The 21448-nt window shown below is 44.7% G+C and overlaps 1 protein-coding gene across 3 annotated transcripts in view; it reads left to right on the forward strand.

Annotated features, from left to right (window-relative positions):
* Positions 1 to 21448, forward strand: part of RAB44 (RAB44, member RAS oncogene family) — a 29369-nt gene that overhangs the window by 1052 nt on the left and 6869 nt on the right. The window contains exons 1-11 of one of the 3 annotated variants that reach the window (XM_083744946.1): positions 2659 to 2853; positions 6144 to 6365; positions 7511 to 7622; positions 8479 to 8641; positions 9354 to 9500; positions 11884 to 11974; positions 13879 to 13974; positions 15436 to 15620; positions 16720 to 16768; positions 17700 to 17794; positions 18980 to 20160. In XM_083744946.1, coding sequence (XP_083601072.1) covers positions 6171 to 6365; positions 7511 to 7622; positions 8479 to 8641; positions 9354 to 9500; positions 11884 to 11974; positions 13879 to 13974; positions 15436 to 15620; positions 16720 to 16768; positions 17700 to 17794; positions 18980 to 20160 — 2314 coding nt within the window. In that variant the 5' untranslated portion in view covers positions 2659 to 2853; positions 6144 to 6170. Of the gene's footprint in view, positions 1 to 2658; positions 2854 to 5806; positions 6366 to 7510; positions 7623 to 8478; positions 8642 to 9353; positions 9501 to 11883; positions 11975 to 13878; positions 13975 to 15435; positions 15621 to 16719; positions 16769 to 17699; positions 17795 to 18979; positions 20161 to 21448 lie in introns of those variants that run through there. The other 2 variants (XM_083744948.1, XM_083744947.1) reach the window with 2 other exon arrangements.

The raw sequence follows: 21448 nt of genomic DNA on the forward strand, positions 1-21448 counted from the left end.
GGTTGTGACACTCATCTCACTTTATTGGCCGAGGGAGCCGGCGTACAGCTTCCGGGTCATGTGGCCAGCATGACTAAGCCGCTTCTGGCGAACCAGAGCAGCGCACGGAAACGCCGTTTACCTTCCTGCTAGAGCGATACCTATTTTTCTACTTGCACTTTGATGTGCTTTTGAACTGCTAGGTTGGCAGGAACTGGGACCGAGCAACGGGAGCTCACCCCGTCGCAGGGATTCGAACCGCTGACCTTCTGATTGGCAAGTCCTAGGCTCTATGGTTTAACCCACAGCATCACCCGCGTCCCTAAGAAGCCTCTAAGAAGCATTTCCATGTGCTGAATTTCTGCCTGCTGTGCAGCTGTTAAAAGCACAGATCCCCTGATTAAAAGTCAGTGGGGTGGAATAGTGGTTGGAGTGAGGATGGGAAGCCTGTGGTCTTCCAGATGCTGTTGGACAACACCTCCCAATACTTGTGACTATTGGCCATGCTGGCTAGGACTTATGCAATTTGGCTTCCCTGCATCTGTGTTGGTGCGGCAGAGTAGGATGAGACCCAGGCTCATCTCAGCTAAGAAGCTTTTGCTTGGGTGACCTTGGGCTAGTCGCCATCTCTCAGCCTAACCTACTCTGCAGGATTGTGAGAATAAAATGGTGCACAAAAAGACAAATGCAAGCCACCAGGAGCTCCTTGGAGGAAGCGTGGAATGTAAGTACAAGAAAGAAAGAAAGAAAGAAAGAAAGAAAGAAAGAAAGAGGAAGGGAGAATTGATAGCCCTAGTGACTGATTCACACCATATATTTAAAGCACATTCAGCACACATTTAGTGCGTATGACTTACTCCAAACATTCCTGGTAGCTGGAGCCATAGAGCTACAATTCCCTTATTTTTTAAATTTTTTTTATAGATGGTTTTCCCAAATTTGGGTCTTCAGTTCTTTTTGAACTACAATTCCCATCATCCCTGACCACTGGTCCTGCTAGCTAGGGATGGTGGGAATTGTGGTCCAGAAACATCTAGAGACCCAAGTTTGAGAAACCCTGCTCGTCAACCAAAAAAGGCTTCCATAGTGACTTACATACAAACTAGGGTTATTGGGTGAAAGCCATGTGCTTTAAATGTAATGGTATAGATTTGCCCATACAGCGAGTTTGAATCAAAATCCAGGTTCCTTTGGAAAATCTCTTACGCATCGTTGCCTGGGCCCTTGCAAGCAACACCAGGACTGTACACTGTAGTGTGACTCTCCAGCACCTTTTTTTTTTGTATTGTAAACAAAACAACAACAACCCTGAAGAGTGATGTAAACTGTTTTCCACTTTTGACATTTTAAAAAATGCAAACAGCACCTCTTACAGCAGATTACTCAATCACACTTACGCTACAATCCTGCACCCTCTTAACTGTGTGACTACTTCTGAGTAGGCATGTAAATGCATATACTCTAGAGCAGACTCAAAGAGCTGCTTTTTGCCAGACTTAGTTGACTGTCATGACAGTCCAAATCAATTTCATCCTTTGCCAGCAGCACAAGCAAAATGTGGGAACTTATTTAAAGGTGTTAAGTGTCTGGAAAATCACCACATGCGCTGGCTGTGTGAATCCATACTGATGGTTTGCACAACCATTGTCTCTAATGTAAGCTGACTTTGTGTAGTTTGCCAAAGCTTTACTGCAGGCTCTCTGTTGGTCAACTGCAGATTTAGAACCCACCAAGGAGAACCAACCAATTATGAGGTTGCATGGATATGGAGCACTAGCGGGGCTTGAGTTGCCTTGGCTTTAAAAAAAGCTTTCTGAGTTCGTACCAGTTGCATCATCTATCCATGCCTATTGCTAATGGAACCTTAGTCTTATGTAAGGGTGTTGTGAAGATTAATGTCCTGCTTGAAGAATAGGTTGGGCAGGCTCTTGGGCTATATTATTAAGAACACATGTACAAATTTACCAAGAAAAGTTCTTATTTCATATACTGTACATGACATCTGGCAACCCTAGCTGCAAAAGCCCAATGAAGTCACCAAACATATAGAATCAAAAGCATGAAACTATCCTGCAACTGGAAACTATATAATGACCCTTGTGGAATAAACTTCCAACTCAACATTTAGTTATATCATGTGTCAGCTTTGAACCATGAGCTGCTTTTTGGAGGGACCTGGCCTTAGTTTTGGTCATCCAGAAAACCCACAGAAGTACTATTTATTTGTATATTGTATTTCCCCTGAAACTTTGTGTCCAAAGTGGTTTATAGAATGGACAATTTAAATACAGTCACCATAATTATAATATATTGCAATTACCAATTCAACAACTGCAGTTCATTTAAAGGAGCATAAAACATACCAACCGGTCAGTGAACAATATCCAATACTAATAATATCAGAGTTATGCTCATATTAAGCCATTCATTCAAAAGTTAATTCAAGTCTAACCGGGGCGGAGGAAGGGGGGTGCGGTGGGGGTGGGTCTACCTGGGTGTCACCACTGAGGGGGGTGACAAAATGCTGGGCAGCACCACCCCAGGCGTCCGATGCGCTTGCTCCACCGCTGAGTCTAACCATACAAGTCTAACCTCCCCCATAAAGTAGCAGAAAAAGAGGAAATGGTTTTTAAAGATTGCAAGACACTTCAGACAGCGCACTCTAGATCATAGTTATCATTTGAGAGTTGGACTTCCACATTCAGTTTCACATACCCTGAAAAGGCACCAGTTGAAACTAGTTGACCAACTTTTGTTGCTGTGTGTTGCCAAGTCTGCCAAGTCTGCTTGGTCCCCACTGCACTGTTCAACCTGGGAAATTCTATTGACTCACCGCCAGCGATATAGGCAAGCGCTTCTCGATCCTCTTTGAGAGTAAGTACTTCTTCTTTCTGTGAACATGTCTAATTACAAATGCTAGAAAGTTGTGGGCTCCTGTACCATAATTTCTATAATTAGATACAAGTACAGTTAGCATGATGGTTTCAAAGGAAGGCTGATTAAGACAGGGGTCGGCAAAGTTTTTGTGGCTTGGGCCATTCACGGTCCTGCAGACGCTGCAGTGGGCCAGAGTGTGTGCGCGTGCATGCACGCATGCATATGCAAATGCCATTTCCAGCGCTTCTACCGGCATGGAGGAGGCGTGCACAGCTTCCCATTGGCTGCAGGAGCTTCCTGCAGCCAATGGGAAGCTGGCCAGCATCGCGGAAGGCAGTCCCCACTCTGCTCCGTGCTGGTTTAGCGCGGCGCATGGGAGCCGATTGAGCGGGCTGTGGGGGTCCATGGGCCAGTTAAATGACCCCCATGGGCTGCTTGTGGCTCATGGGCCTTAGATTGCCGGCCCCTGGATTAAGATCTAAAACATGGGTAGGCAAACTAAGGCCCAGGGGCCGGATCTGGCCCAATTGCCTTCTAAATCCGGCCCGCAGACTGTGCAAACGTATTTTTACATGAGTAGGATGTGTGCTTTTATTTAAAATGCATCTCTGGTTATTTGTGGGGCATAGGAATTTGTTCATTCCCCCCCAAAAAAATAGTCTGGCCCCTCACAAGGTCTGAGGGACAGTGGACTGGCTCCCTGCTGAAAAAGTTTGCTGACCCCTGAATTTTTAAATGATTCAGATGATAACTTTTAAAAAGGGGGCCAATCAGTGCTCTTTTTTCTAAAAAATTGTTTAGTGGTATTCTCATTTTCCCACTCATATTGAAATACTGCCCCTCAATGAGGCCATACTTAGATTCACAAAATGTTTAGGGGTATGCGTCCCCCTGCGTCCCCCCAGAAAAAAAGCAGTGGGGCCAATACAGTGGTACCTTGGGTTACATACGCTTCAGGTTACATACGCTTCAGGTTACAGACTCCGCTAACCCAGAAATAGTACCTCAGGTTAAGAACTTTGCTTCAGGATGAGAACAGAAATCGTGCTCTGGCGGCACGGCAGCAGCAGGAGGCCCCATTAGCTAAAGTGATGCTTCAGGTTAAGAACAGTTTCAGGTTAAGTACGGACCTCTGGAACGAATTAAGTACTTAACCTGAGGTACCACTGTATTGTAACAAGCTTTTGAGTTTCACAAGACTTTTCTCGACTGCTGAACTTTCTCGATTCTAAAGCTTATTATGCTGATCTACCATTGGCCTATTAAAAAGGTGTTGCTTGAAGCCCAATGGATCACAAAACCTTGCGAGGTTTCACGGATGATGAGAATAGGGGTATGTTTGAATAATCTCTATTCTCCAATCAAGGATCGTTTGGTGAACACCACTGTCTCCTCTGTTTTATATTAGTGAAGACTGTTCACCTCCTGTGTGTTCATTTGCCCAGCAATAATCTGTCCTCCATGCACTTAAGAGCCAGCAGTGTGTTTACTGTTTTGGTTTCAGATACACATAATTGTTTCAGAAAACAATTGCTTCTGGTTTCAAAAAAACCCACAACTGTTTCATAAATGGTATGTTATCCACAAACCTCAGTAGCTGCTGCATGTGAATGGCAGGTTTTGTGCTCTGTGGTGCCTCAGAATGCGTGCACATAGATGTACCTTTGTGTGCACTGAAGACAATGTGCATCCATATCTGACTCAGATGTTCTACTTCTAGAGAGATGGGGCTGGGAGCTGAGCCCTAAAGCATGATGACATCAGTAACTCAAGCTAACCACATTTTAACTTGAAAACAAGTAGCGCCCATCCTTGCCAAACAGGTAGGATTGGAGCGAATGCAAGTCCAAAACAGCCATAAACTAGAGACGTAGCACAACATATGTGGCAGCTGTCACCAGGTATATCCTGTCACTTCCTTTCCTGATTTAGATAAGGATTCTTGGTGCAGAAGTTAAGATTGCAATGTTGGTGCGTGCACTGGATCAGTGTTGATATCCACTGGCAAGCTGGGAGCCAAAGTATGTTTAGCCCAATGGTGGCTAATGTAGTGTCCTCCTGATATTTTGGACTACAATCCCCATCATCCCTAGCCAACATGGCCAATGGTCAGGGGTGATGGGGGTTGCCATCCACAGCATCTTGAGGAAACCATGTTGGATACTTTTGATTTAGAACAACGAAGGAAATGGCGGAAGAGGTCTCTTTGGATACAGGGCAGAGGCAGAGCCAGGATTAGCGGAGGCTTGTAAAAAAACCCACTTGCCTGTCGCAAATAATTACTCCCCAAATGCAAACAGCCTGGGAAATATTTATAAATTACCGTAATAAGCTCACTGACATGTGGTCTGTTTATGCATTGTATTCTCTGACTGGCAGTAACAGTAGCTGGTCTGCCTCAATGAGAGATCTTTCCTGCTCTCCTTTTAATTTGACCTTTGACCTTCAGCATGCAAAGTTAAGAGCTACAGCCCTTCCATAAAAAAGGTAAAGGGACGCCTGACCATTAGGTCCAGTCATGACCGACTCATCTTGCTTTATTGGCTGATGGAACCAGCGTTTGTCCGCAGACAGCTTTCGGGTCATGTGGCCAGCATGACTAAGCCATTTCTGGCAAACCAGAGCAGTGCACGGAAACGCCGTTTACCTTCCCGCCGGAGTGGTACCTATTTATCTACTTGCACTTTGACGTGCTTTCGAACTGCTAGCTTGGCAGGAGCAGGGACCGAGCGATGGAAGCTCACCCCGTTGCGGGGATTCAAACCGCCAACCTTCTGATTGGCAAGTCCTAGGCTCTGTGGTTCAGCTCACAGCGCCACCCCCCTCATGGACCCTCCATATCTGGGAGTTATTTTTAGTTTTTTTTAGACCTTCAATTTGCCATAAAAAGCTTATCTAAATATATAATAAAGTCAGGGAGAGCTGATTTCGTCGTAGGTAGGCAGAACCTGGTCAGTCTTAACTGACCAGGGAAATGTTCTGCTTTGTAACTCACCTGGGGCAATAGTGCATATACTTCATGCGTTCTGCTCCTAACCTCAGCAGCTCCTGATGCTTGCTTGCAAAGTGGGTTTAGTGTAGGCATGCAGCTCCATGAGCAGGCAAATGCATCACTGCTTTACAGCTGCAACAACCGCCAGCCTTTGCGGGTTCAAGATAACTAGGAGGAGAACCTTTCTGCATCACACGTCATAAAGTGCCATGTGTCTCTAGCATGCCAAATTATGAGACAGCGGAGGATATGAAAAAGGATGATGCCCCGCTCCCTTTCCTTCCTCTTTTCAAAGAACTGGATGTAAATCTCTGGGAGGGCCATGGATAAGCAGAGGATGCCTGGCAGAAAGTTTGGGTCGAGCCGCCGGAAGCAAGCAAGAGGGACCTGGGGAAGCACACGGGTATCTTCAATTTCAGAGGAAGAGCCATGCCTTTCTGAACTCATGGAAAAAGTTCGGAACCTCTCCCAGGGACATGGAAAAAAGGAAGGTTTCATCACACGAGCTGATATGCAGGTAAATTAGTGGTGCATGTGCTTTTGAGGGGCAGATGCTTCAGTTTTCTTGCTGGAAGCTTGAGACATGCTGCCTCTTGACAGTGGAAGTAGAATACCTTAATGATGGATGAGAAAAGGCCTGGCAAAAACCCTGATCTCAACTTTGCCTTATCATGGATCATTCTGTGTGACCATAAAACAAATAATTATCATCTTAACATTATTTAGGTGTCTATGACCCTGCATGTAGAATGAAACTCTACAACTCTTTTCTACTCGATGCTGTGATGTTGGGTCTGCTAATCAGACCTTTTTATTGTCCCAGGCACTGCTAATGCCAATAAGAGCCTGTAGACAGGAGATCCAATATACTTTTGTTTATTCAATTGAATAAAGCGCACAAACATCTCCAAAGAAAGGGAAGGAAAATGCCGGCCACGAGGACTCTTGCGCCAGGCTTTTGAAACATTGATTTTCCCCTCTCTCCTACTTTCTCCCGCCTCCTTTCTTCCATCTGCTTTCTGATTGGTTAAGACTTACAGCTTATAGATTTTCCAGAACGCCCATTTCATGTCTTACTCCTTGGCATGTGAAGGAGGGGAGCACACACATAGCATGTGCATTTAGATTAGCCTTAGCCCCGCCCTGGGTTTGTCTTCTAATATTCACGAGATCCTAATAGGCTCCAGAACATGTGCAGAGTCCTCAAAGTAGCACCTGCTATTTCTTTTTGTTATCTTCGATTGTCAATCTTTCACTCTTAGGCGCCTCTGGCTATATCTACAGGCCTTGAGCAATAAAATGCCTCCTTAACACATTCCAAGCAAGAGCTGATAAGAGGTAATTAACCAGTACCTAACAAATAGACAAAGGAAGAGATTCAACTTAAAAAGACCAGGTTAATGGACTGCAAACTTTATTTGTTTGTTTGTTTGTTTGTTTATTCTTTAGCATAACACTTAATAGGTTCTCCAGCAGGGAAACAGACACAGCAAGCACAGTTTTATACAGCTGGTTATTTTATATAAAAACAGGACCACCAATCATTTCTGACCCCGCAATGACACTGAGGGCACCTTTTTGGCAGACCGAACTGTTTACTATCTGTCTGAGAGCAAAGGGACTGATATTAAGGCCTTAACTTCACATTTGTATTGTTTTCAGAAATTGGAGGCAGACTTTCCTTGGAGCACCAAAGAGCTGGAGATTGTGTTTGATGGCCTGGATACTGACAGCAAGGGCTACTTAACCACAGAAGAGTTCACTGAGGGGCTTAGTATGCATTGCTTTAGTGTGTTTATGTTACACTGATGGGGTTGATAATGTGCAATGTTTGTCTGCAATCCTTGGCAGGAAGCCCCCATTTGCAGGGAAGTGCAGAAGTTTGGAGCAATGGTTGCTGTGCCACCCCGACTGAGGATGGTTGCTTCTCATGCTTGCAAAGTATTGCAGCAGCATCCGCATTATTATTATTATTATTATTGTTTTATTAGTAGTGGTCACTCTGTTCCAAAAGTGATTCAAAGCGAGTTACAGAAACAAAAATGGAAAATAAAAGTAAAAACAACCTAAAATGCTCCCTGATAAAAGAGCGAGTCCAACTCAACCCAACCCACTGAAAAGATAAGCAGAAGATTAACATCCAAAAAGCATGGGTCAGTGAAAATATCTGGTGTCCAAAAACAGATAGGGATGGCATCAAGCATGCCTTCCTGGGGAGAGCATCCACAAACAGGAGCCACCACGGAGAAGGCCTGTTCTTGTGTTGCCAACCTCTGCACCTCCCTTGTGGGAGGCATAAAAAATGCCAGCCTGTATCTGCTGCCTCCGTCGCTTATTTAATCCAGATTTACCCTTTCCGGGTAAAACAATTCAACCAGGAAAAGGAAAGTGCCCACTGTTGCCTGCCAATGACCTGTCCACAATATTAAGCCCCTGTCTGGAAGCCTCTTGATTCTGACGGTCTGTCTAGATCAACACGAGCATCAGCAGAGTGCTTGTGGCAGTTGCTCTGGTTCAGCATGTCTTGTCATAGGTAGTTATTTGGTCCTAGGGGCCAAATACTGCTTTGAAACTGTTCTGTTTTGCACCATGTCTGTCCAGAGGTGTGATTTTCATTGTCTATGTGGCAGGGTATTTTCTGAGCTCACAGACGGTGGCAAGAGCGCACCGGAAGAGAAAGATGCCTTCCGTAAAGGCTCCTACCCACCTGTCTCTGGAGGAAGCTGATACAGAGGAGCAAATGTGCTTTAAGGCCTTCCTAAACCAACTGGGAGCTGACAACATCTTTGAAGAGTAAGTGCATGCAAACCTTATGCTAGTTTTATACTGAATCTCACAACACAGGATCCAGGCAGAGGAGGAATAGGGAATAGGTGAAAGAGTTTTGGTGTTGAATTCTGCACTTAAGCTTGAGTTACTATATGGGTTGTGGAAGTGGAAAGTCTGCAGGAAGTTACTCTGGATCTTGAAGATCATGTTTCAACACCCTGAGTTAAGTGAGTAGCTCTTGGGGCTTGAAACCTGGGATTAGTCCTACCATTGGGTAGAGGGAGGCAACCACCTCAAGTGCTGTGATAAAAGTGCTGTGGGTACAAGCACAAAATGGCTGCCATGGGAAGAAGAAGAAGAAGAAGAAGAAGAAGAAGAAGAAGAAGAAGAAGAAGAAGAAGAAGAAGAGATAGTGATGGTACTTGATACCAGTAGGTACACTCACAAAAAGGCAACAGTAATAGTTAATATGGCCTAGACACTTTCCTATTTTATCTACTAACTAGTTATTTTCAAAGGGACACACATGGCTATAAGAGGTATTTCAGCTTTTGCAATAGCTGCTTTACAGCCCTGTTGCCTTATGGATCCACATGCTTGTTCTTAGGAAGAAACAAAACTGCTCTCAGATCCTAAGAACAGTTGAGACAGGCTGTCCCGATTGAGAGATCCCCTGAGGATTCAGGTGGATCAACAGAATATTCGCTGGAAAATGAGACAATCTTCTCTCTTGCAGCCAGTCAGAAATCTGGAAGATTTGGGTGCAGCTCCGACAGGATGAACCACATCTGCTGGGAAACCTGAAAGAATTCTTGGCTAAAATGACACACTTGATCAAAGAATCGAGGGGCGCAAAAGAGACACTGCAGTTAATGCTGAAAACGTAGGTCACTGGTTGTACAAGTGAAGTGCAGAAACTGCTTTCGTAAATGTAGCTTTCCGGAATGGGTAGAAAGACTCCAGGAAAAGGGAATTTGGAACCCAAAGGGTAGAAAAGGTTGGAGTGTTTGCATTTGTAGAGAGAATAGGGGGGCATACATAGTTCAACAGAAGAGGCCGTGGCTTTCCTTCAAAAAAGTGTTCCCCAACTTGGTGCTCTTTTCTTCAGGTGTTTTGCAGTGTAGCTCCCATCAGCCAGCAAAGCCTCGCTGGATGGGTCTGATGGACGTTATAGTGCAGTAGTAGGCAAACTAAGGTCCGTGGGCCAATCGTTTTCTCAATCTGGCCCACGGACGGTCTGGCAATCAGTATGTTTTTACATGAGTAGAATGTGTCCTTTTATTTAAAATGCATCTCTGGGTTATTTGTGGGGCCTGCCTGGTGTTTTTACATGAGTAGAATGTGTGCTTTTATTTAAAATGAATCTCTGGGTTATTTGTGGGGAATAGGAATTCACCCCCCCCCCAAATATAGTCTGGCCCACTACATAGTCTGAGGGACGGTGGACTGGCCCATGGCTGAAAAAGGGTGCTGAGCCCTGTATCTGTATCTGAAGGGTACTAGGTTGGGAAAGGCTGTTATGGAGAGCCACAGGCAGACCTAGCGGACAGTTAGGTTGGTCCCAGCCAAAGGCACAGGCTGGGGGTGGCACAAAAATTGTGCCTTGGTGCCTCAGTGGGGAATCTGGCCACTGGCATGGACCTTTGCAGCAGCCCTCCCCAGTCAGCCATCAGTGTTGACAGTTTGTGCAGTGGGGCTCCCCATGAGGTCACCTCTGTTCCCCACCCTCTGCTCACCTGGCTAGCCCTGAGAGTGGCCTTTCAGCAGATGTGGTGACTGAGAAACGTCAGGCGAGGCTTTTAATTTACCACTGCTGATTCGCTTTCCCCTGGTTTCTTTCTCACCTTGACCAGCGCATGCACCCCTGCATGTTTACCCCAGAGAGCAAGGGCCATTGACTTAAGCGTGGTTTACTTTCAAGTAGAGTGTGCACTGGGCGCAACCTTTCTTCTGGTGCCTTGTCAGAAGTAACGACAAAGCAAGCAAGGTATTGTCAGAAGGTCCTGCCTCAGGCTTGCCAGATTTAGGCTGTTATCATGTGTACCCACTTTCCTGGGAGTAAGCCGCATTAAACTTGGCAGGATTTACTTTTGAGTGTACATTTAGAGGATTGTGCTGTTAAACACCCAGTTTAAGAATCATTTGTAATGATTGAATTATGTCAATCTTTCTCTGGAGCTGGGTGGCAGGTGCTGATACATCTCCTTGCCAAGGGAGCCCAGGTACCGCTCTGGTCACAGGTTCAATTCCTGTCATCTCCTTTTAAAGAATCAAAGTGCAAGTAGATAAATAGGTACCACTCTGGCGGAAAGGTAAACAGCGTTTTGTGTGCTGCTCTGGTTCGCCAGAAGTGGCTTAGTCATGCTAGCCACATGACCCGGAAGCTGTACGCCGGCTCCCTAGGCCAGGGGTCTGCAACCCGCGGCTCCGGAGCCGCATGTGGCTCTTTTACACCTTTGCCGTGGCTCCGGGGCGGATACTAGCGAGGGGAGGAGGCGCATTGTGTGCCCCGACACTCCCCACTGTGGCGGGCGCTGTACTGGCTGTGACGTCGCATGGGGGCAGTGCGTGCGTTAGTCACGTACCGTCCCGACGTCACCTTCCCGCCCGCCCGCTACATTGTAAGGGGCATGTATGCTGGTCACTGCATTGAAAGGGGACATGTACGCTGGTCACTGTTTTGAAGGGGAGTGAAGAACACACACACACACAAAGGTAACTTGTTAATTTAACGTTTATTTCTATGAGGAGGAGTAATTCTGAGGGGTCAAACAAAGAAATAATAACAAAGTGACAAAAAAGTTATTTTTATAATGATGAGTTTTGCGGCTCCCAGGTGTTTTTTTTTCTTCGGAAACGGGTCCAAGTGGCTCTTTTTGTCTTAAAGGTTGCAGACCCCTGCCCTAGGCCAATAAAGCAAGATGAGCGCTGCAACCCCAGAGTCGGTCACGACTGGACCTAATGGTCAGGGGTCCCTTTACCTTTACCTTAATCTCAGCATAATTTTCCAGTCCTGGCCTGACACGGAGCCATGTTGAGATCAGCAAATGAAGGGGCCTAGGGCCAATTCTGCTCTCTTAAGGCACATGGGTAGGCACTGTGGTTCTTCCCAGATCTTGCAGGCTTTGACTCCCATCCTCCAAGAACGTGGGCCAATCTGGCTGGTGCTGATGTGAGCTGTAGCCCATAACGGTTGGAGGGTAACCATGTTAGCCACCTTTAAACAACTCTGCTTTAAAGCCTTCTTGTTTGCTCCTCTGCACTAGACGAGTGGCTGATCACAACAAGGAGGTGCAGCAGTTATATGAGGAGTTGGAACAGCAAATAGACAAGGAGACAAGACGGCTGCAGCTTGAGGTTAGTGCATAACTGGATCATGTGTAATTCCTCAGATTTATGAGAAGGGGTGTGCTGAGTTTTCCTTTTAAGTTCCTGCCCTCTCCCAAAAGCTCAGGGTGGATCACACCATTTAAATCACCATTTAAATCCTCGTTAACAACACATGATGGTGTTGTTCTAGTGCTGCACAATGACCCCAGGGGCAGATGCCTCATCATAAGACAGTCAGCAGGAGAGAGAGCTGTGAAAAAGGACTCTGGTCCAAAACATGGAGAAGGAATAAGGCTGCAATCCTATGCGGAAGTAAGCCCTGTCGAACTGAATGGGGCTTGCTTCTGAGTAGACGTGTAAAGGACTGTACTGTAATCGTCTTTCTTTCTAGAAAGCATGTTCTCAGAACCCTTGTGCAGGCAGAGGAGAACAATTCTAATATAGCCAGCACCACCTGCAATTAAGGGATGGAAGGACCTGTCAATTCCAGTTCTCACACTTTCTCATTATTATTTTTTTGAGTCTTAAATTCAGGTTGCCACATTTTGCAACAACCTGTGCTTAAAAAAAGAACCCTCATGAAAATTCACCAGCAGTTTAGAACAAAGATCATAGATGCCTGCCTGATTTCTTATGGGAGGGGGCACCACTGAGTTGGGCCCACTGCACTGAAGACATGGCTCCTTGTTGACATGAATTGTTCTTTAGATACATGGGGAACTAAGACGATACTCTTAGGCAGTGCTTCACCCCCCCCCCCCAAAAATAGGTGCTGGGACTCACCTTGAAGTTGTTACAGTAAGTGCCACACTTTTTAGCTACAAAACAAAAAAAGGGGCTGCCCATACTGTGTACTCTTGAGTACCCCTTGGGGGAAAAAGCACTGCTCTCAGGTCTTTGGCAAACATCTTCCTCCCAAATATATCTAATGTAACTGGCTTTCTTAAGGTGACTATTCTCCGTTATGAAAATTTCACTTGTAGGATTTTTAAAAAAAAGAATATTATAAAACTTATAATGCCAGGGGCCTTTAGAGTCCCTGATTTCTTATAAAAGGGCAAAAAATATCAACATTTGACTATACAGTGGTACCTCGGGTTAAGTACTTAATTCATTCCGGAGGTCTGTACTTAACCTGAAACTGTTCTTTACCTGAAGCACCACTTTACCTAATGGGCCTCCTGCTGCTGCCACTGTGCCGCCGTAGCACGATTTCTGTTCTCATCCTGAAGCAAAGTTCTTAACCTTGAAGCACTATTTCTGGATTAGCGGAGTCTGTAACCTGAAGCGTATGTAACCTGAAGCGTATGTAACCCGAGGTACCACTGTACACAGTGTGATTTGGCTTGATCTCATTGCACAATGGGAAATTCAAAAAACTAACCAGCCATATAACACTTCACACAAGGCACTAAAATGTCACGCTATTTGTTCCATCTGTGAAGACGGAAATTGCATGTATATTGTAGTCAGAGTAGGTTTCATTCCCTTCCCCCCCTGCATTATTCTATAATATAATATGTAGAATCTAGATACTAACAGCAAACTCATTATCCAAATATGGATCTTTATGTAGAAAAACCACTAGCATCCACTCCGAAGAGGGAGATATCAGAAGGCTTAGGAGAATCCCAAAGTTTGGATATGTACAAAAAATATGTAGAATAAAATTCAGGGTAGGGGGAATCCCAAAACAGCTCAGTGGGGATTGGACATGCCTAGTGGGCACAGAATGCTGACCAGGGGAATGGTGTGGAAACGGAATGGAGTATCCTGAAAAAGGATACGGTTGTCTGAAAACATGAACAAGAGCAAACCATGCTGCAACTTTTTGTTGAATGCTCTATTTGTGCTTTGACTCAAATGCAAACAGGCTTTATGTGTGAATGCTCCCTGGAAAGCTATAGCTTCACCACCTTTGTTTATTGCAGAGTAAAACCCAAAGCCAATTCCACAGCGTGGAGATGAAAGAACTGTTGGATGCCAGGGAAAGGGAAATACAGCATTTCCTCGATGTTCAAAAAGAGGTAAAGTTATCCATGTGACATGAGGAAACAGCACCATCTACTGGAAGCATCTCCTTGGGCTAAAACAAAACCATCATCCACATGTAGGGTTGCCATATGTCCTCTTTTCCCAAGACACGTCCTCTTTTTCATGATGAGAATCTCCATAGCTTCAAGGTAAAAGTTGAAGTCAACAAACGTGTCCCCTTTTTTGCTCTTCAAAATATGGCAGTCCTACACACACAGCTGCTTGCAGTGTGGCTGAATATTTCTGATATAGTCAACATGATTCGCCAACATCATGACCTCCTGGTATTGTTGGACTACCAATCCCATCAAAACTGTAGTCCAGCCATATCTGGGGACACTGCATTGCTTCCAGTTACTCAGGGACCATGGCCTTGTTTCACCATTGTCCAGTAGTGATGTATGGAAGTGAGAGGTGGACCATAAAGAAGGCTGATCGCCGAAGATTTGATGGTTTTGAATTATGGTGCTGGAGGAGACTCTTGAGAGTCCCATGGACTGCAAGAAGATCAAACCTATCCATTCTGAAGGAAATCAGCCCTGAGTGCTCACTGGAAGGACAGATCCTGAAGCTGAGGCTCCAATACTTTGGCCACCTCATGAGAAGAGAAGACTCCCTGGAAAAGACCCAGATGTTGGGAAAGATTGAGGGCACAAGGAGAAGGGGACGACAGAGGACGAGATGGTTGGACAGTGTTCTCGAAGTTACCAGCATGAGTTTGACTAAACTGTGGGAGGCAGTGAAAGACAGGAGTGCCTGGCGTGCTCTGGTCCATGGGGTCATGAAGAGTCGGACACGACTAAACAACAAAATTGTCCAGGCACGATAGGGTGTGATGTTTGATACCCTGAGATAAGGCACTCCAGGAAGAAGAATCCTGGGAACTATAGTTTATGTTTCACAGAACTACCATTCATAGCATCTTTAACAAACTACAGTTCCCAGGATTCTCCTTTCTGGAAGGGAGAGGAAATGTGCTTTCAATGTATGATGTGAATGCAGCACTTGCTAGCCTCTAGCCTGGGTCAAAATGGCTTCAGTCTCCAGTGTGTGAGAGAGAAAGACAGAGAATGTGAATCAAATGCAAGGCAGATATTTTTAGCTGTTTCATTACTTTTCTACTGACCACCTGAAAAGTGTTTGAGAACCTCATGTCTAAGAAGCTTGCCCATTTTACTTGCAGAAGGGTCTAGCCCATGCAGAAAATAGAAATGTAATAAAGTAAATAAAATGAAATGTCAACTTCACATTTCCTGCAAGATTCTTCCCCCATTTTTATCCTCACAAGAAGAACCCCATGAATGTAAGTTAGACTGAGAGACTGTGACTCTCTGAGCTTTGATGGGATGAGGGTTTGAATCCTGTTCTTCTTCTAGGTACTAGTCCAGCACCTTAACCACCACATTGCTGGTTTTCTTTTACCACATTGAACACTTTCTATATTCCTTTCTCAGCTTGAGACACAGTTTCTCAGTCTTAGAGAAAAGCAGCACGTGGCCAGTACCCAAACCCAGGAGCTCAAACAAACCAACATAGCCCTTGAGGACCAGCTACAAAAAACCCTCAATCAGCTTCAAAAGACCCAAAGGCAACTGGATTTCATGAGGGGTACAGTATCTCAGTTACACAAAGAAGAGAGGTGAGTCCTAACCACCACAGTGTCACCTTTTATTGGGGTGGGGAGGATACACTGTAGAGAACCCCTTTTGTAGCCTAACTTGTGGCAGCTATTTCATTAGAAGGCTTTCCAAGGTTCAATGAACTAGCTTTGATCTGGTGGAAAAGAGAGTGGCTTCCCCAGATACTGGGAACGAAGTGTTGCATCATCAGAACACCTACGGCCCCTGACATCTGTTCATTCGTTCCATTAGTCAGATTTGATGATGAGGTAAAAGCAGAATAGCTCAGCAGACTGGACTACAGTGGTACCTTGGGTTAAGTACTTAATTCGTTCCAGAGGTCCGTTCTTAACCTGAAACTGTTCTTAACCTGAAGCACCACTTTAGTTAATGGGGCCTCCTGCTGCCGCCGCACCGCAAGAGCACGATTTCTGTTCTCATCCTGAAGCAAAGTTCTTAACCCGAGGTACTATTTCTGGGTTAGCGGAATCTGTAACCTGAAGCATATGTAACCTGAGGTACCACTGTATTTGCTGCCCCTTGGAAAGGTTGGTGGTGGTTAGGCTATTTTGGCCATTGCTTCTGGCAGGGATACCTCTTCCTGAGGTACACCTCTCAAAAGATATCACTTTTCCAAAAAGGCTACAGCATAAATTGAGTGGAGCAGTTCCGCTGTCCCTCACAGCCCCCTTGAGATAATATGCACTTCCTGCTTGCACTGTCCGACTTCCTGTTGGCACCATTCCATTTCCTGTTTGCATCCTACCGTCCTCAATATATGCCGTTACATGCATTGCAGCACTATTACTGCTACTAGGCTTGTGCCCCTGCAGAAGCAACACATTTTAGTATACAGTGGTACCTCGGGTTACATACGCTTCAGGTTACAGACTCCACTAACTCAGAAATAGTACCTTGGGTTAAGAACTTTGCTTCGGGATGAGAACAGAAATTGCACAGCGGCTGCGCAGCGGCAGTGGGAGGCCCCATTAGCTAAAGTGGTGCTTCAGGTTAAGAACAGTTTCAGGTTAAGAACAGACCTCCAGAACAAATTAAGTTCTTAACCTGAGGTACCACTGTACAGGGATAGTGACAATGTATCCCTTCTTTCCTTGGCAGTGGCAGATCGCCAGAGGAAGTCTCTGTCAAGACTGCTCAAAGTCAACAGGTATTTCTTAATTGTTCACCTTGCATCATTTGTCACTCAGAACTGCCCCCCATGGGGTGCCACCATAGTTAGCAACCTAAGTGTTGCCCTGGAAAGGTGGCCTAGCTATGAGTACTGTACTGTATATTAATGCATCTGACATAGTGCTTTCAACCAGCAGATAGGATTATGGGAGAATCTAAGCTCTCATGGGCCCTGGGGATAGTATCTAGCACCCTACATGTATAGTTGCACCATTAGAGAAATCTGGTTACATTAAATCAGGCTTTCCAAAGCATCTGTTAACCAATGCACATCTTTTCTTCTGAACCGAAATTGGAGGCACACTTCACTCAAATCATCCAAAATGATTAATGCAACACAATCCTTGGGAAGTAAGGCCCCTTAGGTTCAAGGGTGTGTGTAGAGGGTTGCAACCTTAGATCATCCTCCTATGCACACTTACCTAGGAATAAGTCCCACTGAAGTCAATGGGGCTTCTATTTGAGTCTTTTATATCATAATTAATTTTACAAAATTTATATACCACTTGATTGTAGAAAAAACCCTCAAAGCAGTGTGTAGACATGCATAGGGATTTCCAGAGGGAAAAGAGACCAATTTTCATTAGAGGCTATCTCCCATATTTCTGCCTGAGTCAGTGTTCTGGTCATGCCTTCTGTGCACTGCAGATAGAGGCGAAATCAGAGCAGTGACTTGTGATGGGATGCAACAGGCAGCCTCTCCTAAGCGTGAGCAATTCAGTTGCATGTCTGCAACAGGACTGATCCAGTCTCTCCCCCCCCCCACGTGTGATTAGAAATAGGCAAGGCCAGTGCAGTAGATCATGCAGAGATTCAACAGGCACCCTCCCCCATAAGTGGATACTGAAATTGGTAGTAAGTGATCCTTATTTCTTTTTCTGCCTTTATCCCATTGTGATTCTTCTAAGGGTCATCTGAGTGCAAATGAGATGAGCTCCTCTGAATTGGTAGGAAGATTTGGATACAATCCAAGTGAGGATACACTGGACAGCTCTGCTCAGAAGTAAGTACCAAATACTCCTTTAATACATTTAAGTGAGGAATGCTAGTGGCAGAAGTCTTCGTTGAAGCTGGGTCCATTTTCTGGCACATAAGCAGTTACGTTACTTCTGTCTGCAGCCCTGATATGACCTTTCACATACGCCGCACCCAGAAAGCCAAATGCATGTTTGTAAAGTATCCTGGGGCCAAACAGATTAGATTAGATCAGATTTAATATTTGTATGCAGCTTTGCCAATGACAAAGCTGATCTCAAAATGGTTCAAGAACAATAGACAGAGCTTCTTCCACTGACATTCCATCATTAGACAAATAATAATAATAATAATAATAATAATAATAATAATAATAATATCCCACCACATTACCAAGACATTGCCATTAAAGGGTTGCCAGCCCCAAGGTGAACCTAGTACATTCATTTGTTTTGTCTGCCTAGTTCTTGAAGAATGCCTCAGAATTAACTCTGGCAGACTTTTTAGCCCTCTCCCATAAAATCAAAATACCGGTACTACTTATCAGTGGATTGTAAGGAAGAGCCGTGGAAACAGACAGAGTTTAGAGTACAGTTGATCTTGAAGATTCTCATATTCTTTAGCGGTTTAATAAATGCCCTGTATCTCATTTTTGTGGAATGACTCTTAGTTTACCAACATGTTTCTCTTTGGCCTTTTGATATACAGTGGTAGCTCGCAAGACGAAATTAATTCGTTCTGCGAGTTTCTTCGTCTTGCGGATTTTTTGTCTTGTGAAGCACGGATGCACCCTGGTATTAACGGTTTTAAGAAAAAGGGAACAAACTCGCAAGACATTTCGTCTTGCGAAGCAAGCCCATAGGGAAAATCGTCTTGCGAAGCAACTAAAAAAACCGAAAAACTATTTTGTCTTGCGAGTTTTTCGTCTTCCAAGGAATTCGTCTTGCGAGGTACCACTGTACATTACTGCTTTCATCCCTTACTGTGTTTATAAGAAGAAACATGCATGTTAGAAACAGATATACTCAGTCTTTACTCTGCGAAAGCAACAAACATAAGAGCCCAGAAGTCTTGCTGGTGGTTGAGTTAGCATTTCATAGGCCCATGAGATCTTGATGTTCTCCAGCAGGAATTGTGCGCTTCTAAGGCCTTGTTTCTTACTTTCCTTATCTTGTACCAAATGAGTGCTGCTCTATCCATCATTTCCCCATAGGGCACCTGGTGGTGTGGCATCAATGGCCAAAGCCGACTCAGAATCTAGAACTTCTAGAGTGATCTCCATTGAAGAGGATCCTTGGGTAGACTCCATTGTAGAACCAGAAAAATATTTCCCACAGGAAGTCGTGGACCAAAGCTCTTTGCTTAGAGAGCTGAATGATGCCATAGCAGCAGTAAACAAGGTGTCTGAATCATCAAACAATCCACAAATAGATAACTTTGGTTTTCAGTTCTTGGGCCAAATTAGAGAGAGTGGAAATTCTCAGCAAAGAAAAATGCAGGAAAAAATAACTCCATATGATGCTAGCTCCAGAAACCGCGATCTGCAGAAGAGAAGTGCTGAGACTCTTTCTGGTCGAGCTTCATGGCAAAGAGATGCTCTACTTCAAGAAAGACTAACTTGTGCTCCAGAGGTGAAGAATGCAAACATCTCTGAGCCAAGAAGGGAAGTCAAAACTCTAGAGTCAAAGCAGAGAGGATGTATTCTTGTTCCTGAAGTGCAGTCTTCTGTTTATAAAGAGTTAACAAGTCCAGCTGGTGACTATAAAAAAGACTCGATGCAAGGAAAGACTCTCATTTTAGAACAGGCTATCCAACTTCCCAAGCAAGTTTTAAAGTGCAGTGGTATCAGCTGGACTCAATGGCCACCTGCAGATTCTGAGCAGAGAGTGGTAAAACAATCTCCAGAAATTAAAACATCAGAGAAAAAGATACCTGAGACTCAACACCCATCAGTGGAAGATACGCCGCCTGCTCATTCCTCACCCAGAATAGCCCTACCAAAGTTGGATGAAGGATGTGAGCCAGAGATCTCTGTTTTCCAAAACCACCAGTTAGAGAATATGCTCCAACCAGAAATGCAAACACAAACCACGGAGGGTCTAGAAGTAACATTATCAGAAGACAAAAGAGAAGGATGCATGGATTTGCCAGGGTGTAGGAAGAACCAAGAGGTCAGGGTAGAAATGGATGAGGAAACCAATGTCAAAGCAGAAGCTGCAGATTATCCAGTGGATGTGGATGCAAAAGAAACTTCTAAAGACACCACAGCTGTTTTCTTTTGTCCAGACCACATGTATAATGTGCTCTTTGTTGGAGACTCTAATGTTGGCAAAACGTCTTTTTTGCACCGACTGCAAGATGATTCCTTCGATGTAAATATGACTGCGACTGTAGGTATGAATCAATCTTTCACCAGCAGGTAACAAGAGACACTGAGTCGTCTCTCCCATAGGAGCCAATTCCCAGGGGCCAAGGGGGCTTTGCCCCCCAATAAGTTATTTGAGGGAGCCAGGACCCCCCAGATTGATGGGGATTGCCATTCAAATGGTGTGTGTGCACTGCATCATGCGATCAATTATGCGGGACAGGGCTTACCTGCCCCCCCCATATTTTATTCAAGTTGGTACCCCCACCCCTAGGCTAGACGTGTTATTATTTCTAAGGCTCCTAGCCCCATGGGGTGTGTTGTCTCTGTTCTAATCTCAGTGAGCATTTGTGTGTGGAGATAAACCTCCTTTTCTCATGTATTGTGTTTGAACCAACAATTGGGCTCCCTGATGCCCATCTCTAATTAAGAAAAAATAGGATAGCTAGTTGCCTGCTATGTATTTATATTCCAGTTTGGCCTATACAGTATTTTTGTATGATTAGGCCACTCTTGGACCTGCTTGCCGTAAGGAGTGGCAGTGACCCTGAGCTCTATATACAATATAACACTCCAGTATTAGAGATTGACCTGCATTATTCCTATTGTTGGTATTATTTTGCTTGAAGTTTTACTTTTGAAAGAATATCACCAGAGACACTATAAAATGCTCCAAATCAGATATTTTCCATAACTGATCATGGTTTTCTTAAAAGAAAACATTCACTTGAAGGAAAGAGCATGGTTTTAGAATGAGAGGAACCAAGTGGGAGTTGAGCGACCGATTCTCTTGTAAGTCTGTCGCAGGCATCTGCATAACCAAAAGCAAATTGGAAGACATAATTTGTTTTCCTGCCCTATTTGGGGCTGGGGAACACCACCCAGGTCACTGTTTGCCTGCATATGCAAGGTAATTGGTCCTAGGGCGCATTCTAAAGGCATGCAATGTCATCACTTTGCTTAAGCTAAGTGGGCGTCAGTCAGGTCAGTGTCTAGATGGGTGATTGCCTGGGAACAATACACCCACCAACTTGGGTTCTGTGAAGACAGGTGAGATATAAATGTAACAGAATTGAAACAAATAAATTGTTCAAAGGATTTTTTTTTTTAACTCTCCCTGTGTTAAAACAACTACCCCAAAACCCTTGCTAAGCTGGCAAATACACTGAGTCATACCAAAAACCAGCTCCAGCTTTTTCAACAGCCCTTGGGCAAGGTGTCTTGGTGGGCTCTCTTCCCTGAGTTGGTCTACCTCCTTAGCTGTCCCATCTCCCTCTGGGCTCACATTTGCACAACCACCCAGAGAGAGAATGCAAA

Source organism: Podarcis gaigeae, assembly GCF_964106915.1.
Source record: "Podarcis gaigeae genome assembly, chromosome: 6".
Taxonomy (NCBI): domain Eukaryota; kingdom Metazoa; phylum Chordata; class Lepidosauria; order Squamata; family Lacertidae; genus Podarcis; species Podarcis gaigeae.